General features: G+C 43.4%; 2 protein-coding genes across 3 annotated transcripts in view; one reads left to right on the forward strand and one right to left on the reverse strand.

Moving 5' to 3' along the window:
• Window positions 1-8,700, reverse strand: part of CENPN (centromere protein N) — a 32,107-nt gene extending 23,407 nt beyond the window's left edge. For both annotated transcript variants that reach the window (XM_069738788.1, XM_069738787.1), the window contains exons 1-6: window positions 8,571-8,700; window positions 7,460-7,640; window positions 7,265-7,310; window positions 6,438-6,497; window positions 5,644-5,720; window positions 5,034-5,204 (exon numbers count right to left, since the gene is read on the reverse strand). In XM_069738788.1, coding sequence (XP_069594889.1) covers window positions 5,034-5,204; window positions 5,644-5,720; window positions 6,438-6,497; window positions 7,265-7,310; window positions 7,460-7,640; window positions 8,571-8,614 — 579 coding nt within the window. In that variant the 5' untranslated portion in view covers window positions 8,615-8,700. The remainder of the gene's footprint in view (window positions 1-5,033; window positions 5,205-5,643; window positions 5,721-6,437; window positions 6,498-7,264; window positions 7,311-7,459; window positions 7,641-8,570) is intronic.
• Window positions 8,701-8,935: 235 nt separating this feature from the next.
• Window positions 8,936-14,727, forward strand: CMC2 (C-X9-C motif containing 2). The gene is made up of 4 exons (XM_069738789.1): window positions 8,936-9,038; window positions 11,751-11,848; window positions 11,955-12,026; window positions 14,536-14,727. The coding sequence occupies exons 2-4, from the start codon at window positions 11,768-11,770 to the stop codon at window positions 14,617-14,619; spliced, it is 237 nt and encodes a 78-aa protein (XP_069594890.1). The 5' UTR covers window positions 8,936-9,038; window positions 11,751-11,767; the 3' UTR covers window positions 14,620-14,727.
• Window positions 14,728-27,116: the final 12,389 nt, after the last annotated feature.

The following is a 27,116-nucleotide window of genomic DNA, read 5'->3' on the forward strand; positions in this document are numbered from 1 at the left end:
TAGGACGCTGACACTAGGCAGAAAAAGAGTTAGCATCTCCTTAGCAGTATACACCCACCGACAGACACAAAGCTCATCAGTTCGTCAAGAAAGCAGTAGGAGAGGCAATAACAAAGAACTATGCACAGACCCAACATAGGGACAAAATAAGGCAGGATAATGTGTCCCCCAATGAAGGCTCTAAGAAATGGATTTTATGGCAAGTACCAGAAATTCTTCTTTCTAAATCGCTTCATTGGGGTACACAGGTAACCATGTGACGTCCTAAAGCAGTACCAAGGGAGGGAACGGACTATCATGCTCAAAACAGGTAGAGAGACGAACGACCGCCACTTGCAGCACCTTTCTACCTAGGCCAGCATCAGCTAATGCGTAGGTATGTACCACGCAGAATCTTGCGTATGAAGGGATGACCAGGTAGCGGCTTTGCAAATCTGGCGTGCAGATGCCCAGTGTTGAATGGTCCAGGAGGCCCCCATCGCATGTGTGGAGTGAGCCCTCACACCCTGAGGAGGTGGTTGATCCTTAACACGGTAAGCCTCCAGTATAGCCGAGAGGCTCTAACAGGTGATGGTAGATATGGAGGCAGGAAAACCCTTACGACAACCTTCAGGAATGACAAATAAGGATTCCGAACGTCTGAAGGATGCTGTCCTTGAGAGGTAGAGATCTAAGACTCTGACTAGGTCCAGCTGGTGGAGACACATTTTTCAGGGATGGACAGGGGAGGGTCAGAAGAAAGGACAATATCAGAGTTGATATGGAACGGGGAGATTACCTTAGGAAGGAATGAAGGAACTGGTCGTAGGACAGCCTTGTCTTGGTGGAGGACAAGGGAATGAGAGCGGCGAGAGAGAGCTGATAATTCTGAGACCCATCTGATGGAAGTAATCACAACCTAAAAGATCATCTTCCAGAATGTGTTTAAAGGGGGGGATCCCTGAAGGATACTCAAAACTAGGTTAAGATCCCACAGGGGGGAACGATATGGTTGTGCTAGGCAAACAATTGCTTGAAGGAAGGTCTTGACCTTGGGATGAGAGACCAAATTCTGTTGAAACTATTGAGAGCGAGGAGACCTGACTCTTGAGAGCACCAAGAGAACAATCGGACACTAGACCTGATTGTAAGAACGCATAGATGTGCGGCCATCTTCTCTCCAACGAAAGAAGGTTTCATTGCTCCGCTTATGGTCTGTATGACCTGGGATTAAAAGCCTTCCTCCCTCAGGACTGTGGCTTAAATGGCCATGTCATTAAATTGAGAGACTGAGAATACTGGTGGAAGAGAGGACCCTGAGAGAGTAGGTCTGGCCAGTCTGGGAGTTTCCAGGAGACATCTGTGAGTAGGTTGACTAACTCTGCATACCAAGCTCTTCTGGGCCTGTCTGCAGCTACTAGGATGACTGGAGCGCCTTCCGCCTTGATCTTGTTGATGAGCTTGGGGATCAGGGGAAGAGATGGAAAAGAGGTATGGAAGTTGAAATTGAGTCCAGGGAATGACCAGGGCGTCGTAATCGACTGCCAATGTGTCGCAGGACCTTGCCATGAAATTAAGGAAATTGTGATTCATCCGAGAGGTCATCAGATCGATGTCGGGATTGCCCCACCTTAGATAAATTTGATCGAGCACAGAGGGTTTGAGGGACCACTCGCCCAAGGAGAGGCATGACATATGAAACGTCTGCATGAGAGAAAAGAAAATTCTATCTTCTAGCCTGTGGTAACGATCTCCTTGACCCAGGAGTCGTCGACTACAGAGAGCCCCATATACTGGTAAAGAAGAAGGTGGCCACCCACCCCGAGAAGATTCCCAGGTCAGGTGGGGGTGACCCGTCATGCCGAAGAGAATCTATTGGATCGGGACACTGAGGGCTTGGTAGAGTGACCTTTTGGGCGCAATGCTGAGGCGGGTTTGAAGGATGGCTTCCTTCTCTTGCGGAGCAGGAAACCGGTCTCGCTGAGAAGAGGTCCCAGAGGATAAGAAATGATGAAATGGGCGAAACTGTAGAGAACATCTCCTGGTGAAAGGATGTTTAGGCTTAGGCTGGGAAAGGGAGGTGCTCTTATCGCCAGTGAGATGAGCTGTCCCAGTTTAGAACCAAAGAGTCATGATCCTTGGAAGAGGAAATTGATGAGGGACTTTTTGGACACCGGATACGCAGTCCAGGCCTTGAGTCAGATAATTCTGTGCATCTACAATATTGCTGGTAGCACAGGTCAGAATCAAGAGACTCGGCAAGCAAATATTTACCTGTGTGGGCAATCTGGTCCGCAAGATCAGTCAGTTTGTACGACAAGGCTGCTGATAGGGTGTCCTGTCGAAAGAGTTTTGCCCAGGCGGAATCTGACTTTCCTACCCATGTGGAAGCAAAGGCGGGACAGAGACAGACACCAGTAGCCTCAAAAGGAGAACTTAGCTAAGACCTTGATTTGTCTGTCAGTGGAGTCCTTGAGAGAGGAACCATCAGGGACTGACAGGATCATTTTAGTGGACAGCCGGGGATTCTGCACATTTGCTGAGGAGATCAGGACCGAAAGGGTATAGATATCCAACTGCTTTCTACCTCGGAAGTGCTTCCCGGTGCTCTCAATGTTTTGTAAAGATTGCTTCAACTACCTTGTGGTTGGAGAACATCAAGTGAGGGCATTTTGCCCTTTTGAATGAGACAGAGATCCAGGGGAAGACATTCCTCCTTCTTAACATTGAGGATCTAATTGATGGCAGGCAGAGATGAGGCTGTCAACCATATTCTGGAGTTGGGAAGTTTGGTCCCTATCAGGATCAGATTTTGACTTAAAATCAAGGTTGGACCCCGGATCCCCTTCAGGGGAGAAGGCATGGGATACCGAGGGCATCCTGGAGGATGTGGAAGGAGAAGAGGAACTAGATGAGGAACTGGAATGTGCCCTCTGCTTAGACCTTATCCTTGATCTGCCATTTTAAGGGCGACGGAGAGGTGCCTGTGATTCCTTCTGAAAAACGATTGAAACACTAGCGGCGGCTAACAGGTTAGGTAAACGTTCAAGGACCTGTACCAGGGACTGGGACACCTTGGTTAGGTCCGCTACTGATTAAGAGATAGCAGGAGCCCATTCCGGGGGAGGGGTGTGTGTGCTCTTGTCCCAAGCGGGGGGGTTCGGGGGGTGGAGGTGTTGGCTCCTGTGAGGCTTGTATAGGGGGAGGACTGCAACTTGGGCAGGCGGCAGAGGCTGACCGCTGGGCTACTCTTTTCGCAGAGAACACAGACATAGTGAATGACAAAGTGTGAGGGACGGGAGCGAGATTCCCTAGCTCTGTGCATATGTAAGACCTGGAGCTGAGGGGGGCTAAGCCTAGGAGGAAGGAGAAATAAAACAGCCTGGATAAAGCCTACCCGGTCCGGGATGCAGAGAATTATGTCAGAGTGGGTCTGTTTGCCTGTTGGGAGGGGACAGGTCCTGCAGAACAAACGACACCATGGAACGGCGACTGGAGTGAAACACCACGGGAGCCGGAGTGAAGGGGCGGGCCCTGACGGGGGCGATGAAAAAGACGCATTGTGTAAGAAGAAACAAGCAATCTCATGAATAAAAAAGGGGGCGTGTGATCCTCAAGCTCCGATTGGCTGGTGCACACGAGGGGTGTGTGAACAAGGCCGCCGAATAATAAAACAAGCACTCCAATAGGAGGGAAAGAGCACGTGAGCCCCCCGCGTACTGGTTTTCTGCTACACACGAGGGGGAGGGGCCGAAAACAAACATTGGGGCCATGGAAAAGCCAGGGATTACATTTATGCAATTTTTGGTGTGTCGGAAATCGCATGCTGTGAAGAGAGGAGAGGAGCTGGGTTCTCCTCCATTATTACTGATGCCCCCTGCTACCTTGAAGGGCTACTTTGGAGGAAAAGAGGGACAGCACCTGTCTGGTTGAGGTCCCGACTCTCTCTTCTCCATCCAGAGGACAGCATCAGGAATACCGAGGGCATCCTGGAGGATGTGGAAGGAGAAGAGGAACTAGATGAGGAACTGGAATGTGCCCTCTGCTTAGACCTTATCCTTGATCTGCCATTTTAAGGGCGACTGATAGGTGCCTGTGATTCCTTCTGAAAAACGATTGAAACACTAGCGGCGGCTAATAGGTTAGGTAAACAGGAGAGGAGATGTCACTATGAAAAAAAAAAAACTGAGGAGTGACAATCGATTTCCTCCGAGCAGAGGAACAGCCAAGGTCCGACCTCCACGAACCACAGTCAGACACGTTGTAATGTCAGCGGTAAGGTCCTGACTCGCAGACCAGAGAGCAGACGATGTGGACGGCACCACACTATTCTCTCGGTCGCTTAGTTTTAGGAAAGCAGGTTGTGAAGTTCCACCCTGTAGAGAAGAACCTGAAAAATGGAAAAGATGAATCAAAACACAACTGAGTGACCGAAGGAGAAAAAAGACGGATCTGGGATCAGATCCAGGTCTTCCTCCTACTGACACTAAGCTAAAAACTGATGAGCTTTGTTCCAGTCTGCGGATGTACCCTGCCGAGAAGGATAACCTTTTTCCATAGTGACAGCAGCATACACCCATGGGTACCTGTGTCCCCCAATGAAGCAATAAAGTAATGTCACACTGAGGTGGCAGAATAAACACTACCTAACCATCATCTTATAAGGACATCGTCAGAGGGACATTTAAAAAAAAAGTGGTCATATTTTTAAAAAAATTATTATTATATCAATAGCTCACATGAAAATAAGAAACTTTAAAATATATCTTATAGGAGAAATCCCTATCTTTGCCCCCTCTAATTATTATCAGACTCCTCAATTCACAGAGATGGGAGATGACAGTTTGTGCTCATAAAGTTCTATACAGAATGCTGGCCTCCTCCATAGAATGGTAGAAGCACCAACCGACATCTCAGTGATGGGAACATCTGTCTACAGTGACTACAGATTATACCCAGGACTTGAGAGTGAAAGATCATTCTGGAAGGAGAAAGAAGCAGATAGGATACATCACAAGAGTTGTTTATTTTCATGAAATAAAATAAATGGTTACCTGACCAACCACCGGCTGCTGGGTTTTTGTAAGGCTTGTTATGAAAACATACGGGGTCTGTATATGGTATACGATAAAGGAAGGCCGGTACTGATTAGGCTTCGTGTATTCTTTCCCCCAAGCGATTCGGATCCACAAGGCGTCTCCAAATTCTCGGAAGTGAATGGTTAGCTGAAACCAAGAGGATACCGAATTATTTCTCCATACAATAGAAGATTTTTTTTTTTCCGGTCGTCTATTTAAAAAGTGGGTTTTCAGTCTCCGCGCCCTCCCGCATCCAGACATGATGCTGCTGCTGAGGTCGCGTCTGCACCTGTCCCATTCATTACACTAGGACATGTGCACGATCCCTGCAGATGCATCTGTAGACACCCGTGCACGCCGTCCATTTAGGCAGGAGTGTGCAGGACGCGCCATCATCTTAGTACTGTAATAGTCCAGGCGACTACCTACAAGTACAGGTTTGGGTTCTCGGATCAGACCCCTCCAGTGAGCCACTGGTGTAAAACACCTTTACTTCCACAGTATATAACCAGACCTCTTCGTTTCATTTTTTTTTAGAAATAATTATTAAAATTATGCTATAACGCGCACTGACGGAAAGTCTTACATTTCTCTGAATTGAAAAGACAAACTTTTTGAAGGACGCTCGGAAGTTCGAGACATCTGCAAAATTCATGTCAGAATCTGCAAAAAAAAAAAAAGACGTTATTATCGTCACAGTGTTTAGGTATCGGCGACTATTCAATGGACACATTTTTTTTTTTCCGGTAGTGAATTGCATTTCATCAAGGAATAGTGACACCGGATCTGAGAATGTTAAAGGGAACAAAACAACTAGCTTTAGCTTAAAGGGGTTCTCCGTTAATCCGACTGCCCCTTCTCAGGGGCGGTATGTTTCCCCTTAGTATAAGAAAAACACTCATATTCACCTCTGAGGCTGTTCGAGTGGTGTCGGCATTGTGTAACATTATGTCATGCAATCCCTGAGGCCAAACAGCGCTGGCTTCGCTCGCCTTGCGACGTAAGCAAGCGCCGCTGCTCGCTCATTTTCTCCGGATGTATAACATTCCCTTAAAGGCAAGGCGAGTGAAGCCAGCGCTGTTTGGCCTCAGGGATTGCATGACACAATGTTACACCAGCCCCGACACCGCTGGAACAGCACCGGAGAGGAGTAGAAGTATTATTATAAGAGGGGGGAAAATACAGGTATTGAAAAGGGTCTGCCCGAAAAAAGTTGACAACCCTTTTAACGTTAAAGGTATTTTTTTCCTACAACATTGTGGTCCTAAACAATTACAGCGATGATTTAAAGGGGCTGCCCAGTTGTACAATAGTTTTGTTTTTTTAAAGAATCTCTTGTGGTCGGCTGTGATCTCGCAATATCCCACTGTCCATTTTTACCTGTTTGCTTGGACATTTGTAACACTTCCCATACTTTCACTTTGGACTTGGCGTGGGTATCTGTTGGAGGAAAAAACACATATCAAACAGTTAACTCTAGAGTATATGGTGGACAGAAGAATCCTTCCTCTTGACACTTATAATGGAGGCCTAAAGCAGATTTATCCAGTATACCAAGTGTATCGGTCTACGCCCCATAGAACCATGGTTCAGCCATCTCCCCCAACACAGGAGGGCTTGCTCTGCCGAGTGCTCCTTTGTTTTCTATGAGAGAGAGAGTCGCTGCCATAATCTTCTGTCAGTGGCTTTTCTTGACAAGAACAAAAGGATCGGCAGTCCGAAATCGGACAATTCTTGGAGGAGAGTCTGAAGGCCTCCTAGACTATTAGCCGAGACCTTCATGGGTTCAGCTGACCTTAGTCAGCCTTTACTCTGAAAATCTATTACTCCCCAATCAAATCTCAAACTTGTACCTTTGCTTGCCAAGGTATGCTGGGAGTTGTAGTTTTTTCCAAGAGCATAAAATCACAGGTTGGAGACTAGTGATGAGCGAACGTGCTTGGATAAGGTGTTATCTGGGCATGCTCAAGTCACTGCGTGTCTCATGGCTGACAACACATGCAGGGATTGTCTAACTAACAGGGAATCCCTCCATGTGCTGCTGCTGTCGAACAGCGGCGGGGAATCAAACATATTCTTTGAGCACGCCGAAGACCCTCCGTTAGATCCCGAGCATGCTCAGATAACACCTTATCCAAGCACTGTTAGAGACACAGGGAAAATATCATATATTAATATTTAATGAATGCAAAACAACTTTCACTTACACACGAGATCCAGTTCGGCCACATGAGCCACTGTACATTTTCTAGTCTGGGTAAAAGGTGTAAAAAAAAAAAAAAAAAAGATAAATAAAATTGTTGTTGTTTTTTTTTTTTTAATTCTAATTATTTTTTCTTCTTCTTTGACTTCCATGAATTGACTTCCATGAAGCGGATCGCACGCTGCAGCCAACAAGTTACCTCGCAGAGATGAACGACGTCCGTGGCTAGCCTCTCCTTCGTAGTCTCCATATTCAGTGACTGGAGGTCCCGTTCTGTCAAAACCCCCCATGCCTTCAGTATGGGCATGACTTCGGCAAAAGACATCCGCGTAATCATCCGTTTTATAAATTCGCTTGTGCATTCGTCCATAGCGGCAACGCTGGAGGAAAAAAAAAAAAGAGCAAAAACACAAAATATGAACAGAAGACAAAACACAAAGCGCAGGAATCGCTAAGAGGCGGCCGCGGATCAACAACTCTTCATTCAATTCCTAAAAGAGCTCAAACATTGCAGCCATAGAAGTCATTACACACTGGCAATGGAAATCTGAAAGCAACGTGATGTAGGGGCAGAGACCCTGATTCCAGCGATGGGTCACTTACTGGGCTGCTTGCTGTCGTTTTGATAAAATCACCGTTTTCTCTGCTGCAGATCTCTGAAGGCTGAGCCCTGTATAACCCCGCACACCCCACCGATTGGCAGATTTCGGTGTATACTGCGCATAGGCAGAAAGATGCCAATCAGCGGCGGGCTATACAGGGAAAATAAATATGGAGCAGATTTACTAGTAATAATCTCCTGCTGATAAAACATCGATTGTATTAAAACTGCACCAAGCAGCCCAATAAGTGACACATCGCTGGAATCAGGGTCTCTGTCTCTACATTAGGAGAAATCGATTGTTAAACGAAAGGATCAGTTCAAAAACAGGGAAAAAAAAACTTGGGGATCAGTTTGCACCTTCTTTATTGCACGCCTTAGGTGTGTACAGGGTGTTAGGCGATTCTGGACTCTTCAGCCTTTGTTCACACTCCATTATTCCGGTAGGCGGAATTTCACCTACGGATCCGTTAAATAACGGACACAGATGGAAGAGGAGGGGTCATAAATTACAGGGGGGTCAGGGTTCCGCTATTGGAACTGATAACTGACCCCCAGGATAATAATGGGCCCTCCACTGAGTCTGTGACAAGTCTTTGTACGTAAGCTACATTTTAAATAAAGTTTTAAAAGAAAAAAAAAATGGAGACACTTGAAGTCCCCGCACTGCGCTCCTGCCGTTGCCCCAGCTCCCCCTTTATAGCATCACCTTTGCCGCCTCGATCTGTTGGCGGTCCCCGGTGTCGGAGCCATGGCGCTAAACAGCGGTAAATCCTAAGCAACCCGTGTCTTCAAACCAACCAATCATATCACGGAACGGTGTGTGGGCTTCTGGTGACGTCATCACTAGGCGACGCCTTCGCAACACCTCACCTTTAGGTTTCTATGTCCGCCTGCCTGGTGACGAAACATTACCCCGCCCTCTTTAGAAGGGTATATACTTCTCATTCGTTGGGTAGCTCTGTAGTCCCGCCCCTTTAGCACATTATCAGTGGTTGTTTATAGTCCCGCCTTTTAACTATTATCTTCGGTTTCATTGGCTGGTATATTTTGATAGACAGGCTTTGTATCCAATACCGATAACGCATACGTAAGGCAAAAAAACCCGTATGTTTCTAAGGGCGCGGGTCAGGTAGAAAGAGTCGGAGTGAGTGCAGAGCGGCCGGCTGTAGTACAGGTAGGATGTGTAGTGAATGGAGCAGGTTTCCGACCATGCCTCACTGGCTTTACGGTGTCATTCTTTCACTTGTAGTTCCTCAGCAGCATTAGGCGCATTCATTCTGCTCTATGTAATGATCCTACACTGGGGGTCATGACCCTGTGTAATGACGTCACTGCTCACACATGCAATCTGCCTCTCACAGCTTTTGTATCCTTCCAGTTCTGCAAATTTATTGAGCACACCCCCCTGGAATAAAAAATGGTACTATCCACCTGAAACAACCAATGAGAGTCCAGCTTTTAAGTTTTAGTTGCACTTTTCAAAATGAAAGAAGCGACCTGATTGGTTACAAGCTGTACCCCTTTACATCTGCACATTAGGCCCTGCGATGGCGGGGGGGGGGAATGGGGGAGGGAGAGATAAGCAGTGTGTATGTGACGCTGCTCATCTGACACCAGGGCGCGATAATGTTACTGACCCTACAGTATGTCGAGCCTAGGTGTTTGGTGGCGGAGTGGCCTGGGGGCCGTTTATTACCTGTGAGTTAGTATATGGGGGCATTGGGAAGATGAGCTGCTGCTATCAATGGCCCCTGGAGGGCAGGGACTAGCTGTACATTCACTTCTGCAGGACCCTTAAAGGGGTGGTGTGAAATACAACTTAATTTTATATCTAAATCCCTCTCTAATGCCATCATCAAAACTATTTTCTAATATATTTTAATAAAAAACTACCCTTCCATAGCTACACTGTTTTACTGGTTTTCTTTTTTTTGAATTTCCTTTTTGACAACACTTTATTTGAGAATCCTTTGCATGCTGTGATATTCAAAGGAAAGGTCATCAGGGGGTGACCGCCCCTGCCACCTCCCTGAAAAAAAGCCTAATTACTATCAGTGACACTCATTTCAGGGGCTGGGCTAATCCATGCTTTGTCATTGTGCACAATGACAGTGCACTCTGTTGGCTGATCGGTAGTAATGAACTTGCACCAGAGCGCACTGTCACTGCACAATGACCATGCACTCTTGGCGGCTCAGATCTGTAGTAACAATCTGGCACCAGAGCGCACTGTCACTGCACAATGACCTTGCTCTTTTGTTGGCGGCTCAGATCTGTGGTAACAAGCTGGCACGAGAGCGTACTATCACAACACAATGACCTTGCACTCTTGCTGGCGGCTCAGATCTGTAGTAACAATCTGGCACCAGAGCGCACTGTCACTGCACAATGACCATGCACTCTTGTTGGCGGCTCAGATCTGTAGTAACAAGCTGGCACCAGAGCGCACTGTCACTGCACAATGACCATGCACTCTTGTTGGCGGCTCAGATCTGTAGTAACAAGCTGGCACCAGAGCGCACTGTCACTGCACAATGACCATGCACTCTTGTTGGCGGCTCAGATATGTAGTAACAAGCTGGCACCAGAGCACACTGTCACTGCACAATGACCATGCACTCTTGTTAGCGGCTCAGATCTGTAGTAGCAAGCTGGCACCAGAGCGCACTATCACTGCACAATGACCTTGCACTCTTGTTAGTGGCTCAGATCTGCAGTTACAAGCTGGCACCAGAGCGCACTGTCACTGCACAATGACCATGCACTCTTGTTGGCGGCTCAGATCTGTAGTAACAAGCTGGCACCAGAGCGCACTGTCACTGCACAATGACCATGCACTCTGGTTGGCGGCTCAGATCTGTAGTAACAAGCTGGCACCAGAGCGCACGGTCACTGCACAATGACCTTGCACTCTTGTTGGCGGCTCAGATCTGTAGTAACAAGCTAGCACCAGAGCGCACTGTCACTGCACAATGACCATGCACTCTTGTTAGCGGCTCAGACCCATATAAGTCTAAGGAGCCAGAGCGCACTCAGTAATGTGGAAATCTGTCTTCACTGAACACAGATTTTACCCCCCAATTGAGAATGAAAGATCAGTCCTGGAGGAGAAAGAAGCCGATTCCTCTGATAAGATATAAAGTTTCTTGTTTTCATGTGTACTATCGATTTATGAAATAACATGATATTGCGTTCTGCCCGGTCAGGTCCTGTTAGTGCATTAATTTCCCATGAATGTTCCTGTATGATAGTGAATATTTAGCATTATCCATCGTCACAATGCAGCAGGTAATTCTGTATTTTTTTTCTCCTGGTTGGCAGAACATGACAGGACGTAGACATCTCACGTTTCTGATTCAGCGACGGGCACAGTATCGACGTAGATGTCATAATGGTTGCCATGGCGACGATGATGTCATAAAGGTTGCCTCGACCAATCAGCGACGGGCACAGTCTGCCGCGAATTCTGGAATCATCATTGTCCATATACTACGGGGACATGCATATTCTAGAATACCCGATGCGTTAGAATCGGGCCACAGTCTAGTCTGATATAGTCCTGTAAGGTTCCTCACCACTTTGCTTTCCAAAACCTGAACTCTCCATTCTAGACTCCACTCATTGTGAATCCTAAACGTAGCATTCATCTCCAGAGCTGCACTCAAACCTCTGCTGGTTTCCTGGTCACTGTCAGGCCACGGCCGCTGCTTGTTCATTGTCTGCATTGCCGGCTCTGCTGTCTCCAATATCCGACATGGATAATAAAAACGGACATGTGATCGCGGTCTAAACCGCACTGCAGAATGATCAGAATTCTCATCACGTCTGTGGCCTCCTCTGTCATTTGCTTAATTAGCTTCCATGTTCTTCTGTTCTCTGACCACAGTTGCTCCTTAACGTACGATGCATCCAGACCTGTCTCCGCACCTCCACACCGAAGAATGCAACGCGCTGATTAATTTGCTGAAGCAATGCCACGTAGACGTAAGTGTGACCTAACGGGACGTGGAAGGAACTCAACGGGGCATGGCAGCCACATTTTGGGTTGTGCTACCTTCCTCACACCTTGATTTCTCTTTTATGGTTTCAGAACAAGTTTATGAAATACTTTGGACAGTGCAATGATTTCGACCGAGTGATGAGAAAGTGCCTAAGGAAGGAGGTGAGACTGAAACATGAAAGAAAAAGTTGTTAAAGGTTTCTTCATACCGTATAAATCAAACTGTAAGGATTAGTAGTGAGAAACATTCCCTCCCCTGAAAAAGAATAGCAGCGGCGAAACGTCCTTTCTAGAAATGACGGTATAACAGGGTTGTCAAGGCTCCTGCATCAAGAACTGAGAGGAGCCGGTGAAGTAACATCTACCGCTATCCTCCTGATCAAGTGAGTGGCCTGTCCTAGGCCGGGATCACACTTGCGAGAAACTCGCACGAGTCTCGCATCTCAATACGCGGCACTGCCGTCGGCCCTTGGGACCGGAGCGTGAGGCTGCATGTACTTCTATGCAGCGGAGCGCTCCAGTCCGAGTGTCGGGTATTGAGATGCGAGACTCGTGCGAGTTTCTCGCAAGTGTGATCCCGGCCTTAACTATGAGATATCTGTTAGGGCAGGAATACCGCTTTAAGGAGAAGCTGTCATCAAAAAATGATTTATTGCTTAACTCAGGTTTTTGTATTAAATTAATTTGGGCAGTTCTTCTTTTTTTCATATCTGTTTTAAAAATAGAAATTTTGCAATTCTCATTCTGGCCACTGGGGATTTTTTTAGACTCTTTACATGCGTTGTTTCCTAAAACAACAGGAAGTTCATTAGCTATAATAGTCAGAGCCCAACCCCTTCTCCTGTATAAAAGCTGCTAATGAGCATGTGCAAAGGTCATTGTGAGAGGAGGAGCCAGGTCAGGTGTGATATCACCTATTGTGATTGGTGGATCCTGGGTTATCGTTTGTGTATAGAGGTGTTACCAATTGATCCAAAGAGGAAATCGCTCGCAGTGAAACTGCAGATCCCTGGCTCCTGCATGGCGTCCTCCCCATGACGAAGGCAAAGTGCCGAAACGTGCGTTGGGGAGGACGCCATCCAGGAGCCAGGGATCTGCAGTTTCACTGCGAGCGATTTCCTCTTTGGATCAATTGGTTTACACTAATACTGTGATCTTCTACTCTTTTCACTTATACACTTACCCTATGCTATTATTTGCTGTTTTAATCACTGCTTATACAATCACACCTTGTTGATCCCTTTATCATAGCGCTATGCGTATTTCACATACTCTTTTGTTGCTGCTAATGTTTGACCATTATATGGTATATATTTATACCCCTGGTCTCTATGCCAGGGTAGCACTTTTTATCATATTGCACCAGCACTTTCATTCATGTATTTATACATCATCTTTTTTTTACATGATCAATAATTGTAAGGATTTTTGCTCAGTAATTTGTGTGTGTATATACGATATTCTGTAGACCCATATACACTGTTGTGTTATCTTTCACCCAGTTTTATTTCTCTTAACCCCAGGGTGTGCGTCCCCTTTGTATAATTCTGTACTTTTTGCATTGCGGTCTATATTATTACTTTTTACCTGAATTTATTTTCCATCTGAATTTGTTCTTACCAGAATTAAGTAATAATAAAATTATAGTGTATTGGACTGTATGGTCGGTCTTTGTGCTTTCTTCTTCAGTGTCATTGCTGTTAACGTACATGTGTTGTTTCCTGAAACAATTGACATTAAGAGTCTAAAGAAGCCCCAGTGGCCAGTGTGACAATTGCAAGATTACTTTTTTTTAAAATAAAAGATATTGATATAAAACAAAGTTTTAAATTCTATTTAACCCCTTCTCGACATTTGCAGTACATCTACGCCATGATCGGGAAAGACTTCCCGACCAATGAAGTACATGAATGTTACGGTGAAAGCCCGCAAACAGTGGGGCTGTGCACCAGCGATCACTGCCAGTTGTCAGCTGATTCTGACACGGGGCTCTCGGTGCCCTCACAGCTCCAGACACTTTAGCCACCCTAAATGTTGCGACCAGGGCACGGTGCATTATCTAACTTGTCTGCAGCAGTGACCGGCTGTAAGGCATAGCCATGCTCATGCATAGTTATACCTTATCACTACGATCAGACTGCAGAAAGTCATAGTGAGACTAAGAAAAAAGAAAAAACGTTGTACAAATATTAAAAAAAAATTACAAAATAATACTTCACTTTTTATTTCTGTAAAAAAAAAAACTAAAAAAATGTAAAGTAGTAAAACAAGTCTATATAAAATTAGGTATCTTCATAATTGTATTATAAGTCACTGTCACTTAACATGCAGTAAATGGTATAAAAAAAGGACACTTGTTTTTCTTTTTATACCACCACATTAAGAATTTATTTAGGTTTTTTAGTACATTGTATGGTAAATTAAATGGTGGCATTAAATATTACAATTGTACGATAGATGGAAAAATAAAGAAGTTAGGACTCTTGGAATGATGGGGATAGAAAAAAAAAACAAACGCCTGGTTCTTAAGATGGGTCTGAGCTGTAACATCAGACACAGCCAGTAGGCAAGGATGACTGTAATCCTTCAGCAGTCTTTACCCCTAGATTATATTGTGTTTTGTAGCGCTGATATTCCTCCTTTGTAACGGTTTTTCTTTTTTGCCTTTCAGTATGAGGACAAGAGAGCGGAGAGCCGCGCCAGGTCAGAAAGAGTTAAAGAGAAAATGCTCAATGCCAAAAAGGAGGAAAATTAAGCCATGCCATTCACTTGCCAGCCAACCATGGAACTGTTATTCCGAAACCTTCCCTAGAACGACCTGTATTTATTGAAATGCCAAATAAAAACAAAAGGCTTCCTTGTTTGTTTGTTTTTTGTTTAGGTGATTTTTACGTCTTTCATTAATTTGCTTATTAAACTGAGAAAGCATCTCAACATGGCACGTTAGTTTTTTTTATATTGTACGAGTCAGAAAATGACCTATTGCTTTGTTATTTTATTAAGTTTTTATTCTCTTAGCACAATATTTATTATAAAAATAAAATTAGTAATCTTGTAATTTTCCATTACTATGGCTTTTTTTTCTTCGAATTTTTATTTATTTTAGGAACTGTTTTCAGCGGACTCCTTATCACCAGAGACAGGATTACAATGATGGGCAACACCGATGAAAACACAGGATCTACCAATCACAATAGGTGATGTCACACTCCCCCCACCTGTTCGCTTCACAATGACCTTTGGACACGCTAGTAGCTTCAATAAAAAAAGATAAGCGGCAATGAACAGATTCTGATTCTATGTGCATGTGTTGTTTCCTGAAACAGGAAATTAGAATCTAAAAAAGCCCCAGTGGTCGGTGTGAGAATTGCAAGATTTCTAATCTGTATTTATATTAAAGATAATATCAAAAAATTAAAACCTTGGCAAGAAGTAAGAAAAAAAAATAGTTGTGGAGATGGACCAGACATGGGTGCCTTCTGTCCCCCTTTTGTTTGCCATGGATTCACTAGCTGTCAGGATCTGTCAAATGGCAGGGTATAGAGGGATTAAAGTGGATTCCCGTGAGGACCGCTTGGGGTCCCGTTTATGGCCTGTCTAAGAGTTACGCTGCCTCTGGTAATGGATGTGATTGATGAATTTTGCCGGTTCTCCGGTCTAAACATAAACTGTCAGAAATCCATGTTGTTACCAGATGATTGGGAGCAAGCCATATCACTCACATATTTGTCAACAATCTCCATCCAGAGCACTCGTCAGAATGTTGGAGAAATTATAAAAATGGAAACATGCTTCTCGTTTTTTGGCAATGACCAAAATCAATCCTTTGTAGACAAAAATATCTAATCTCATCAACATTATTTTGAATAAAACACTAATCTTAACACCCCAACTAGCTCTTCTATCACTGGATACAGACCAAATCGACTCTTTTCTCAGAAACAGAATTCATATCCTGCTTGTAAAAAAAAAATAGTATCTCCTTTTTTTGGAAAAAAAACCTGACATACCCTCAATTCAAGACATCATCGACAAAGTTTCCCTTCACAGGTTCTTCGAGCACAAATATGCTATGGTCAATAACTGATATGATAAATTTGCTAGAAAGTGGATTCTATGGTATGAATTGTTTCCGTGAAACAATAAATAGAAATGTACTGGTCATTACATAATAACGTTGTATGTTATGTATTGGTGTTTCTTTGCTATGTAATTTGGTTAATTACTCCCTAAAATCCTCTCCTATCCCTTTCCCTTCCCCATTCATTTTCTTCTCCCATACCTTTCTTAAATTTGTTGATAAATGCCAATAAAAAGTTTCGAAAAGAAATCCATGTTGTTACTTCTAAGCCCCATGGGATGGAAATTAGGGAATGAATTCTGCAGGTTACGAATACTATCCCACTTTAAGTATTTACAGTAGTATTCAACATAATAGCAGTGTATTCAAAAACATGCGTTACTCACAAAATCTTTATACTGGTTTTTATTTCCAGCATTGGGAACATTGCACACTGTTCTCCAATTCAAAACATGAAGAGAAATATCTATAATTGTTAACTACTTTACAGAAAATAAAATAATGAACATACTCGCCTGACCTTAACCCCATGGGGTATTGTGAAGAGGAAGATGAGAGACACCAGACTCAACAATGCAGACGAGCTGAAGGCTGCTATCAAAGCAACCTGGGCTTCCATAACCCCTCAGCAGTGCCAGAGGCTTATCGATAAACCTCCATGCCACGCTGCATTGATGCAGTAATTGATGTTAAAGGAGCCCCGACCAAGTATTGAGGCATTTACTGAATATACATTTCAGTAGGCCAACATTTTGGATTTTAAAAACATTTTTTCAAGCTGGTGTTATAAAGTATTCTAATTTACTGAGATAATGATGTTTGGGTTTTCATTGGCTGTAAGCCATAATCATCAACATTAACAGAAATAAACACTTGAAATAGATCACTCTGTGATCTATTTCAAGAACGGAGTCTGGTTGTCATGCCATCCCATCTGTGACCCACGATCATGTGACGGGGTCATCGATGGCCGGAAGTGAGCATTAAATGCCGCTGTCAGAGTTAGTGGCATTTAGCGGGTTAATAGCCGCAGGTAGATCGCGATTTCACCCGCGGCTGTTCCGGGCAGATGTCAGCTGTACAAAACAATTACATTTTGAAATTTCACATTAAAATTGTTTTAATTCTTGTGAAACACCAAGAGTTAACTTTCTAAATAATTTCGGGGTAAAGATTTTTAAAATGGATGATTTATAGGTGGGTTCTTATAAATAAAACCTTCGCGAAGATATTTTAGAGCTGAATTACACAATGAAAAACAGGACTTAGAAATGGTCTTGAAAATTTTTAAAAATTGGCTGAAATAAAAAATAATAAAACTTATTTATTGGTTTGGTTTAATTATCTATTAGAGTAGAAAAATCCTAATTAAAAAAACCCCAAATGTTTTCCCCAATTTTCTATAAATTGTGTATTTTTGTTTTTATAACCACAAAACATATCTACCTTAATTTATTGCCAAAAAGAAGTCCCGAAATAAACAATCTAAAAAAAACTATAAGTAAAAACATTCCAAAATGATTATCTCCATTAAAGGGAACCTGTCACCCCCAAAATCGAAGATGAGCTAAGCCCACCGGCATCAGGGGCTTATCTACAGTATTCTAGAATGCTGTAGATAAGCCCCCGATGTATCCTGAAAGATGAGAAAAAGAGGTTAGATTATACTCACCCAGGGGCGGTCCCGGTCCGGTTCTATTCCGATGGGCATCGAGGTCCGGGGCCTCCCATCTTCATAGAATGACGTCCTCTTCTTGTCTTCCCGCTGCGGCTCCAGCGCAGGCGTACTTTATCTTCCCTGTTGAGGGCAGAGCAAAGTACTGCAGTGCGCAGGCGCTGGGCCTCTCTGACCTTTCCGGCGCCTGCGCACTGCAGTACTTTGCTCTGCCCTTAACAGGGCAAAGTATGCCTGCGCCGGAGCGTGACTACAAGAAGAGGACGTCATCATAAGAAGATGGGAGGCCCCGGACCAGACTGCCCATCGGACCAGAACCGGAACGGGACCGCCCCTGGGTGACGATAATCTATCATCTTTCAGGATACATCGGGGGCTTATCTACAGCATTACAGAATGCTGTAGATAAGCCCCTGATGCTGGTGGGCTTAGCTCACCTTCGATTGTGGGGGTGACAGGTTCCCTTTAATTGACACATGCTAGGTTTGAAAAATCAAACTGTTCTGGAATTTAAAACAGGCCCCATCCTTAAAGGGGTTGTCCAGGCTTGGGATTGAAGCCTGTACTCACTTTATGTGACTGCAGACTTGTGAATAATCAGTGTGTGCTTACTGGCAGGCGAATGTCCGCAAGTGTGAGAATTGCATATATGTGGTCACGTGCCGACTAGTCATGCGCGGCTTCGCTCAACACAAGTGAATTGAGCAAAGTCGGACACGTCTAGTCGGAATGTGGTCTTAAGTTTGCAAATCATATACTTGTGGTCACAGCACGCCCCCTCTTGGCACCAGAGAATCCTGACAGCGTGCATTGTGCACTGAGGATTCACAAGTCTGCAGTCACAAGCAGGTTGGACAACGCCTTTAAGGGATTTATATACTGCAGCCCATGTAAAACTGGATATTTGTGTACTTAAAGTACTAAATTTAGCTGTCAGAAAACAGAACAGATGTGTCATCAGCAGCCGCTTTATGTTTCCATGCAGGGTGGTGTTCATATAGTGCACAAAGAAAAACTAAAAAAAGTTTTGCAAACTGTCTCTTCAGAGAGGAAGACGACTTGATGTCTAGTGCCACCTTTTGGAAGTAGCGATCCTAAAAGTCAATATCAACCCTTGAAATATGACTTGGGAATAAAAGCCAAATCAGAATCTCAGTTTGCAGACACAGTGTTTCTGGGTGTTGCCCCTCATCAGTGCCAAGTGTGAGATCTGATTTGGCTCGGTGAGAAGCTAAGACTGGGATTTTAGGGGAACGTTTTCACCTTGTGGAGAGTGACGTGCCAGGTATGGCATACCAGTATGAGGAGACTAATGCCTAGCATGCTCCTCTGGGTAATTAAATATGCAAATTGTCTCTCCAAAGAGGAAGAGAACTTGAACTCTAGTGCCACCTATAGGAAGTAGCAATCTTACTAGTCCCAGAGGAGCATACAAGGTGTTTAAGTCTCCTCATACTGGCATGTCAGACCTGGTATGTCACTCTCCACAAGGAAACAACTTACCCCCTAAAAAAGTTTTTACACTTGTTTGTCCAATGGAAATAAATAGTGGCGCTAAAGACCTGATCTCATAATCTTAATTTTTTTTTTACCCGAGGGTTCAGTGATAAGCAAGTTACAAGAAGCCCAATCTTGTTCACTTGTATGTTGCTGTGAACTAGTAGCGGCACTGAGCGAACCTTGGTCGTGTGACTAGTGCTGCCGCCAAAGTCGCCATGTAACTCCACCCTAAATGGATCATTTTTTGGTTATCTGTTTAACCCCTTCACTTCCCAGCTATTTTACATTTATTTTCGCTTTTTCCTACCCTTCTTCCAAGAGCAATAACTTTTGAAATTTTTTTTTTATCAATATAGCCGTATGAGGGCTTGTACGGAAAGTATTCATACCCCTTGACATTTTTCACTCTTTTTCATTGCAGCCATTTGGTAAATTCAAAAAAGTTCATTTTTTTTCTTATTAATGTACACTCTGCATGCCATCTTGACTGAAAAAAAAACAAATGTAGAAATTTTTGCAAATTTAATAAAAAAAGAAAAACTGAAATATCACATGGTCATAAGTATTCAGACCCTTTGCTCAGACTCATATTTAAGTCACATGCTGACCATTTCCTTGTGATCCTCTTTGAGATGGTTCTTCTCCTTCATTGGCCAGCTGTGTTTAATTAAACTGATAGGACTTGGTTTGGAAAGGCGCACACCTGTCTATATAAGACCTCACAGCTCACAGTGCATGTCAGACCAAATGAGAATCATGAGGTCAAAGGAAATGGCCAAGGAGCCCAGAGACAGAATTGCGGCAAGGCACAGATCTGGCCAAGGTTACAACAGAATTTCTGAGGTACTCAAGGTTTCAAAGAGCACAGTGGCCTCAATAATCCTTAAATGAAAGAAATTTGGGACCACCTGAAGTTTTACTAGACCTGGTCGTCCAGCCAAACTTAGCAATCGTAGGAGAAGGGCCTTGGTGATAGAGGTAAAGAAGAACCCCAAGATCACTGTGGCTGAACTCCAGAGATGCAGTAGGGAGAAAGTTCCACAAAGTCAACTATCATTTCAGCCCTCCACCAGTCGGGCCTTTATGTGTTATGATCCGGTGACCTTGGAGCCGCATGAAACTTTCTCTGGAGTAGGTGGTAACTGTACTGACCGCAAATCCTGAACTAACACCGCAACTAGAAGTAGCCGTGGGGTGTGCCTAACAAACCCTAGACACCTCGACACAGCCGGAGGACTAAATACCCCTATAGATAGAAATAGGAATTCTACCTTGCCTCAGAGCAGAACCCCAAAGGATAGGCAGCCCCCCACGAATATTGACTGTGAGTAGGAGAGGAAAGACACACACAGTCAGAAAACAGGATTTAGCAAAAGAGGCCACTCTAGCTAAATAGGAAAGGATAGGACAGAATACTAAGCGGTCAGCATTCAAATCCTTCCAAAAATATCCACAGCAGATAATACAAAAAATTCCACCATCTAACTAAAGACGTGGAATGTATATCTGCAACTCCTGAGAATCCAACAAGACTGAGAAAATACTGACACAATCTAAGATGGACAAGAAAAAACAAATGAATAGCACTGAATTATCAAGCACACAGCATGTGTGCCACAGAAACAAAACCAGACACTTATCTTTGCTGATTTGGCAGCAAGGCAGGAGGAACCAGACAGAGGTCCAACACCTCCCAACAACCATGGACAACTGGCAAGGACTAATGAATCCTGCACACCTAAATACCCCAGTCAGAACTGCAATCAGCAGATACACCTGACCAGGACTGCAACCCAGGGACAACTGCATTACCACCTACAACCACCGGAGGGAGCCCAAAAGCAGAATTCACAACATTATGGCAGAGTGGACTGACGGAAGCAAGTCCTCAGTGCAAGACATATGAAAGCCCGCATAGAGTTTGCTAAAAAACACATGAAGGACTCCCAGACTATGAGAAATAAGATTCTCTGGTCTGATGAGACGAAGATAGACCTATTTGGTATGTGTGCAGAAAACCAGGCACTGCTCATAATCTGCCCAATACAATCCCAACAGTGAAACATGGTGGTGGCATGTATAGTTTTCTTTATTTAGGTGGTGAAAACAAATTTCGAAATTTGTGAAAATAGTTGTTTTTGTTGCCATTTTCCTGGACCCGTAACATTTTTATTTTTCGTGATCTCGGACTGTCTGATGACTTATTTTTTGTTCCCTGAGCTGACATTTTTATTGATACCATTTTGGGGTGAATACGACGTAGTGATCGGTGGGTCCCAGTACTGGGACCATCAGCAAACAAATACATACCATCTATTCTAAGGGCAGACATATAATTTGTGTAACCTATGTAGCCGCACAGTGACCATAGAAGTGAGAGGACCCACGTCCATCTTCAAAGAAGGTGGAATTGTGCATTATGAGGAGCAACCGGACTGCAAAGTGCCCATGTACTGTTTATACACAGGGGCCCCATTTCTGTGTCCGCTACTGGATATACTGAGAGTTTGTGTTTGATGGACAACCCTGTTAAATTGGATGATTGGTAAATTACGTAGAAAGTTGATCCAAGTGATGGAGAACCATTCACCAAAATAGATAGATTAGCTTGCGCCATCATGATCTACAGATAATGTGGTGAAGAGCGTTGCTGTGGATGTAATCTGTCCTCACAGTCATACAAGTAATGTTTCTCCTACAGTCATTACACTTTATTTTAGTCTGTGTACGATCAACCACATTTGATGGAATCAGAGACTGATTAAGTTGGTCAACCAAAATCCAGCAGTTCGCCTTATCGAGATGAGTCTGCTGTAAATTTCTCTCCATTTCTGCCTCCTATTTTCACATTTCTGTTCTTATATTTCTAAAAACGCTTTGGAAGAATTCCCAGTGGGACTTTTCGTCTATTATTTAGTTGGATACAAGCAAAACAACAGGGTGCATGAAAAGAGGACTCAGGGGAACGTCAACCCCACCTGCAATTAACCATCTCTAGTTAGATAATTGTGTAGTGAAATTGGACTCTTCGAGGTTATTCTCCTGGGCAAGTCAAAATTACAAATCAAGAGTCCATTGTACTCTTATTCCTACACAAGATCTAAAACACAAATCCCCCAAATTCTTTTCATCTATGGGAAGTACACAAATCAAAGAAAACAAAAATCTAATTTTAGGAAATGAAAAATAGTAATTTTTTACAGGGTTTCGGACAGTGATGTAATTACGTGAGAAGTATTGTTGAGTTCCTTGAGGTGACAGTACTCATGACAGGTGTAGACTTAACACAACCACAAGGGCATTATTGAGTACTAGTAATTAAACGTTCAACACGTACTTGTCTGAAATAGAGACAATACAGATCCTTCTCCCAGAGGAACAAGCGTGGAGGAAAATCAGAGCTGAAAACGAAACGTGGTTGTGTTGTCTCAGCCATCTGCACGTTCCATTGTTAAGCTTCTTCTACAGACAATGTAATAGAAAGCGTAATGCTGGAGGCTTGAAGCCGGTCAGAGCTGGGAGTAAAAAGAAAAACATTCTATACATGTCTTATAATCTAATATTCCAATAATTAGAGACTATAGATTTGGGGAAAGAAGGTCTTTGGCTTTATAGCTTCAGGCTGTGAGGCAGTTTCTTAGATAGCAGGCAATCAAGAAATCAGAAAAATGTAATGCAGAGTTACCATAATTTGTTGTACACCTTGGATAAGGTCAGATAATAAAAATGTAAAAGTCAGAGTCAGTTGTTTATGTCATGTGTTTATGCCAGAAAACTGTCGTAAAACACTTTGAATAGTTGCAAAAAATTAAGATCTGCTCAGAAATTTGGAAACTTTTGCCATTTTTCATGCCAATTTCAAGCAGCTCCTCTAAAATAGTTGGAGATTGGGAGGAGCTGGGGCATAGTTGCACCCGCCCATCAAGTTCATGAAAAGTGGCGGCATTTTTGGTGTCAGAATTCATACCCCAGTCCCTAACTAGAGTAACATTTCTGGCGAGGCGTGCGTCACTGATATGATACGCCGAATGAAGTGGCATACGCCTCCTAATGAATTCTGTGTATCTTATTCCTGCATGCCCCTTGTTTTTTACGCCAGTCTTAATAAATTGGGGCCATAGTCATCTGATTGTTCTATAATGCCACTAAAGATGCCAGCTGAGAACCCAGATATGTAAGGTCAAGTAGAACGAGAATTTCTTCTCGTTAACAAACATGACCCCGATTCAGACTGGCATTTTAAACATCTGAGCCAACTTCATTAATAACTGCAGTTAAAGTGGACTGATTACCTTGTCAAAACTGGCCAAGTTTAGGGCTTATTTTATTCCTAATGATACCGAGTATTCTTTATTTTTTCATTTTCTTTATATCTGCCATGCGATTCTAGAGGTTTTTTACTTAATGAGCTCAATATGCAAATTTTTAAAGGGGATGACAAGTCTTAAGATAGAAGTCTGCTGTCACTTTATGTGACTGCACTTTGTGAGGATCGAGCGAGCACGTGACCGTAAGTGTTTGATTTGCATTCATGCAGTCACGTGCCGACTAGATGTGCGCAGCATCGCTCAATGCAAGTGTATTGACTGAGGCTGGGCAAGTCTAGTTGGAATGTGGCCAGAACAGGATGGGACCAACATTCCCGGAACAGGATGGGGCAGTTTATAACAGAACAATGAATATGCATTACCCTCCATGCCCATTGGAGTGGAATGCAGTGCATGTTCATTTCTCTTTAGCAGCGGGCACAGGCTCTAGCCTCCTGTGACTCGATGCTCCACCGAAACCGCTCCCCCACCTCCCCACCACAGCCGAGGCCCAAACATCCGGACTATAAGACGCACCCCCCATTTTCCTCATTTTGGGAGGAAAAAGTACGTCTTATAGTCTGAAAAATACAGTATATATTGGACCAATTGTTATGACAGGAAAAGGCTTTTAAGTTTTGATAGGATTAAAGCAGATACCTCACACCCTTTAGAGATAGCTATTGTTCTTCACAGGTGCACATTCCTTTCATCAAAACATCTTGGCAAATGCTAAGGCACCGGCAGAAAAGTATTAATATTGGGGCTTGTATAAATCCGATAGGACATACATTTTCAACTGCAGGGTTAATTGGGGAAGAATAAGCATGTTTTCTCATAACCGTACCTCCTGCCTATAAGCCCCACATCCATAGAGGCCAGATAACTGACATCAGCCATGTCATGTTTGATCTCTGGGGAAAGGTAAAATCCCAATAGAAAATATGGCGGCGATCTCGATCTTCTGCGATCATCAGGAGTGAAGTTGTTGTATAGGTTGGGGATTTCATAAAATCCTAAAGGTCTAAGGCAGTGTTCCCCAAGTCCGGTCCTCAAGAGCCACCGACAGGTCATGTTTTCAGGATTTCCTTAGTATTGCACAGGTGATAATTGCATCACCTGGACAGGCAAGAATTCAATGACCTGTGCAATACTAGGGAAATCCTCAAAACATGACCTGTTGGTGACTCTTGAGGACTGGACTTGGAGAACACTGGTCTAAGGACATTCTACAACCCGACCCATGTGAGTACTCAGGTACTGACAAAAGCTCAAGGCACATTGTGATCAGTGTCCCTGTCTAGAAATACACATCGTGTATGCATGAATCCCATTTGCTGAACGTTGACTCATCTCTGTGAGCAGAGTAGTAAGTTTCTTGCATTATTCCTTTTCATTTTATGTACAGTATAAGCTGTATTGTCTTGCTCCCTTTGTAAAATCTTTTGTATATTTTTTTTATAAACAATGCCATGTTTTGGATTCAATTTAACATTTAATAGTTCCGTTCCTTTTGTTCTGTAAACCACACCCCTGTAAGCCATACGCTAGCAGAACCTGGCCTCCAGTCAGTCTGAATATAAAAATCGACTGATGGTGACAGCGAGTAGTCAGGGGTTATCGTGGACTTTGCAGTGACTGTATCAAGAGTATACATTTCAAAAACCTGACCTGCACATCCAAACATAGACTGAGTGTGAACAGGTGCTGAACCCAGAGTCGCCAACTCGTATATAGTTAAATAAATAGGGCAGCACACTGCAGCGCCAAAACATGCAAACTTGAAAACACGAAATTTGAACTGCATTACTGCACTAGAAATATGAAAAATGAGAGCTTTTAGCGCACAAAAATGGCCAATTTTATGTGTACCTCGTAGCCACTTTACGGCATCTCTCTTATACGAGGTCCTACGCTTGACCTACCTCACTGAGAATAAACGTCTCCATCTGAATGGGTACATGTGAAACCTCTTCTTGGACTCAAATTCTCTCTCTCTGTGGAGGGGTATTGGACCTACTATAATTAAAACACCTGAAGCTAGGAGGCGGAGTGCACGATCAGAAGGCTAGAGAATACATTTCAAAAACCTGACCTGCACATCCAAACATAGACACAGTGTGAACAGGTGCTGAATCCAGAGTCGCCAACTCGTATATAGTTAAATAAATAGGGCAGCACACTGCAGCGACAAAACATGTAAACTTGAAAACACGAAATTTGAACTGCATTACTGCACTAGAAATATGAAAAATGAGAGCTTTTAGTGCACAAAAATGGCCAATTTTATGTGTACCTCGTAGCCACTTTACGGCATCTCTCTTATACGAGGTCCTACGCTTGACCTACCTCACTGAGAATAAACGTTTCCATCTGAATGGGTACATGTACAGGTCAGGTTTTTGAAATGTATTCTCTAGCCTTCTGATCGTGCACTCCCCGCGTCCTAGCCACAGGTGTTTTAATTATAGTAGGTCCAATACCCCTCCACAGAGAGAGAGAATTTGAGTCCAAGAAGAGGTTTCACATGTACCCATTCAGATGGAGACGTTTATTCTCAGTGAGGTAGGTCAAGCGTAGGACCTCGTATAAGAGATGCCGTAAAGTGGCTACGAGGTACACATAAAATTGGCCATTTTTGTGCGCTAAAAGCTCTCATTTTTCATATTTCTAGTGCAGTAATGCAGTTCAAATTTCGTGTTTTCAAGTTTGCATGTTTTGGCGCTGCAGTGTGCTGCCCTATTTATTTAACTGTATCAAGAGTATATACATATATTCAATGTGGCGTTGGAATCGGAGGTGTATATACTATACACTCACCTGTTAAATTTCCCGATAATCATCCTGTTAGTGGTAATTCCCTGCGGCCTTCTCCATTAATCGTTTAGTAGTGTAATTGGGACGATAGGGGGCAGCAGAGAGCTCTTTGACACAAAGATCACAGCGGGTGGTTCTGCATGACCTTCCCGGATGCAATATCTTGACATTCCTTTATTTTTAATGGCATCTGAGTTTGGTCCGATTTTCACAGATTGTCAAGAATGGAGAAAGTGGAGAAACTTTTTTGTTAATTTTTTTTCTATTTTATTTCTCCACATACGAGACACTCGAACCACATTCTAACCAAACTGATCAAAGTCTGATCAGAATAATCAGCCCGTTTTTCTCATAAAAATCAGAAGCCTGGATGAGCCCCAACACACATACCCAGATCAGTCTGTTCTCTGAAAATAAGTAATTTCACTCTTCTTTTAGCTGTAAGGAAAGGCTGGAATTTCTAAAAAAAAAAAAAAGAATATAAATCTGTTGTGACTTGGATAATATAAGGAATAATCAGGTTATTGATCGGCCTTACAGTCACCTGGAGAAATACATGCACTCTCGAATGTGCAGTGAAGTATGATATGTCAAAGCTTACCTGCAGGGCTGCTAGAATCATTGGAAGCATCTATAAGTGGCAACATTTTCCAAGCGTTCTTTAGATCTAAGTCACAAATCTTTTCTCCAAGTCTTAAACACTTCTCAAAATGCTGGTGATTCTTTGTATAATTTGTCTTTTTAATTTTTAGGAACTTTTCAACCTTTTCCCACATATCATGCTTCAAACATAAAGATACCAAATGTAAATTTTTGGTGAAGAATCAACAACAAGTGGAACACAATTGTGAAGTTGAACAAAGTTTATTGGT

This window comes from Ranitomeya imitator, chromosome 9 (assembly GCF_032444005.1).
Source record: "Ranitomeya imitator isolate aRanImi1 chromosome 9, aRanImi1.pri, whole genome shotgun sequence".
NCBI lineage: Eukaryota > Metazoa > Chordata > Amphibia > Anura > Dendrobatidae > Ranitomeya > Ranitomeya imitator.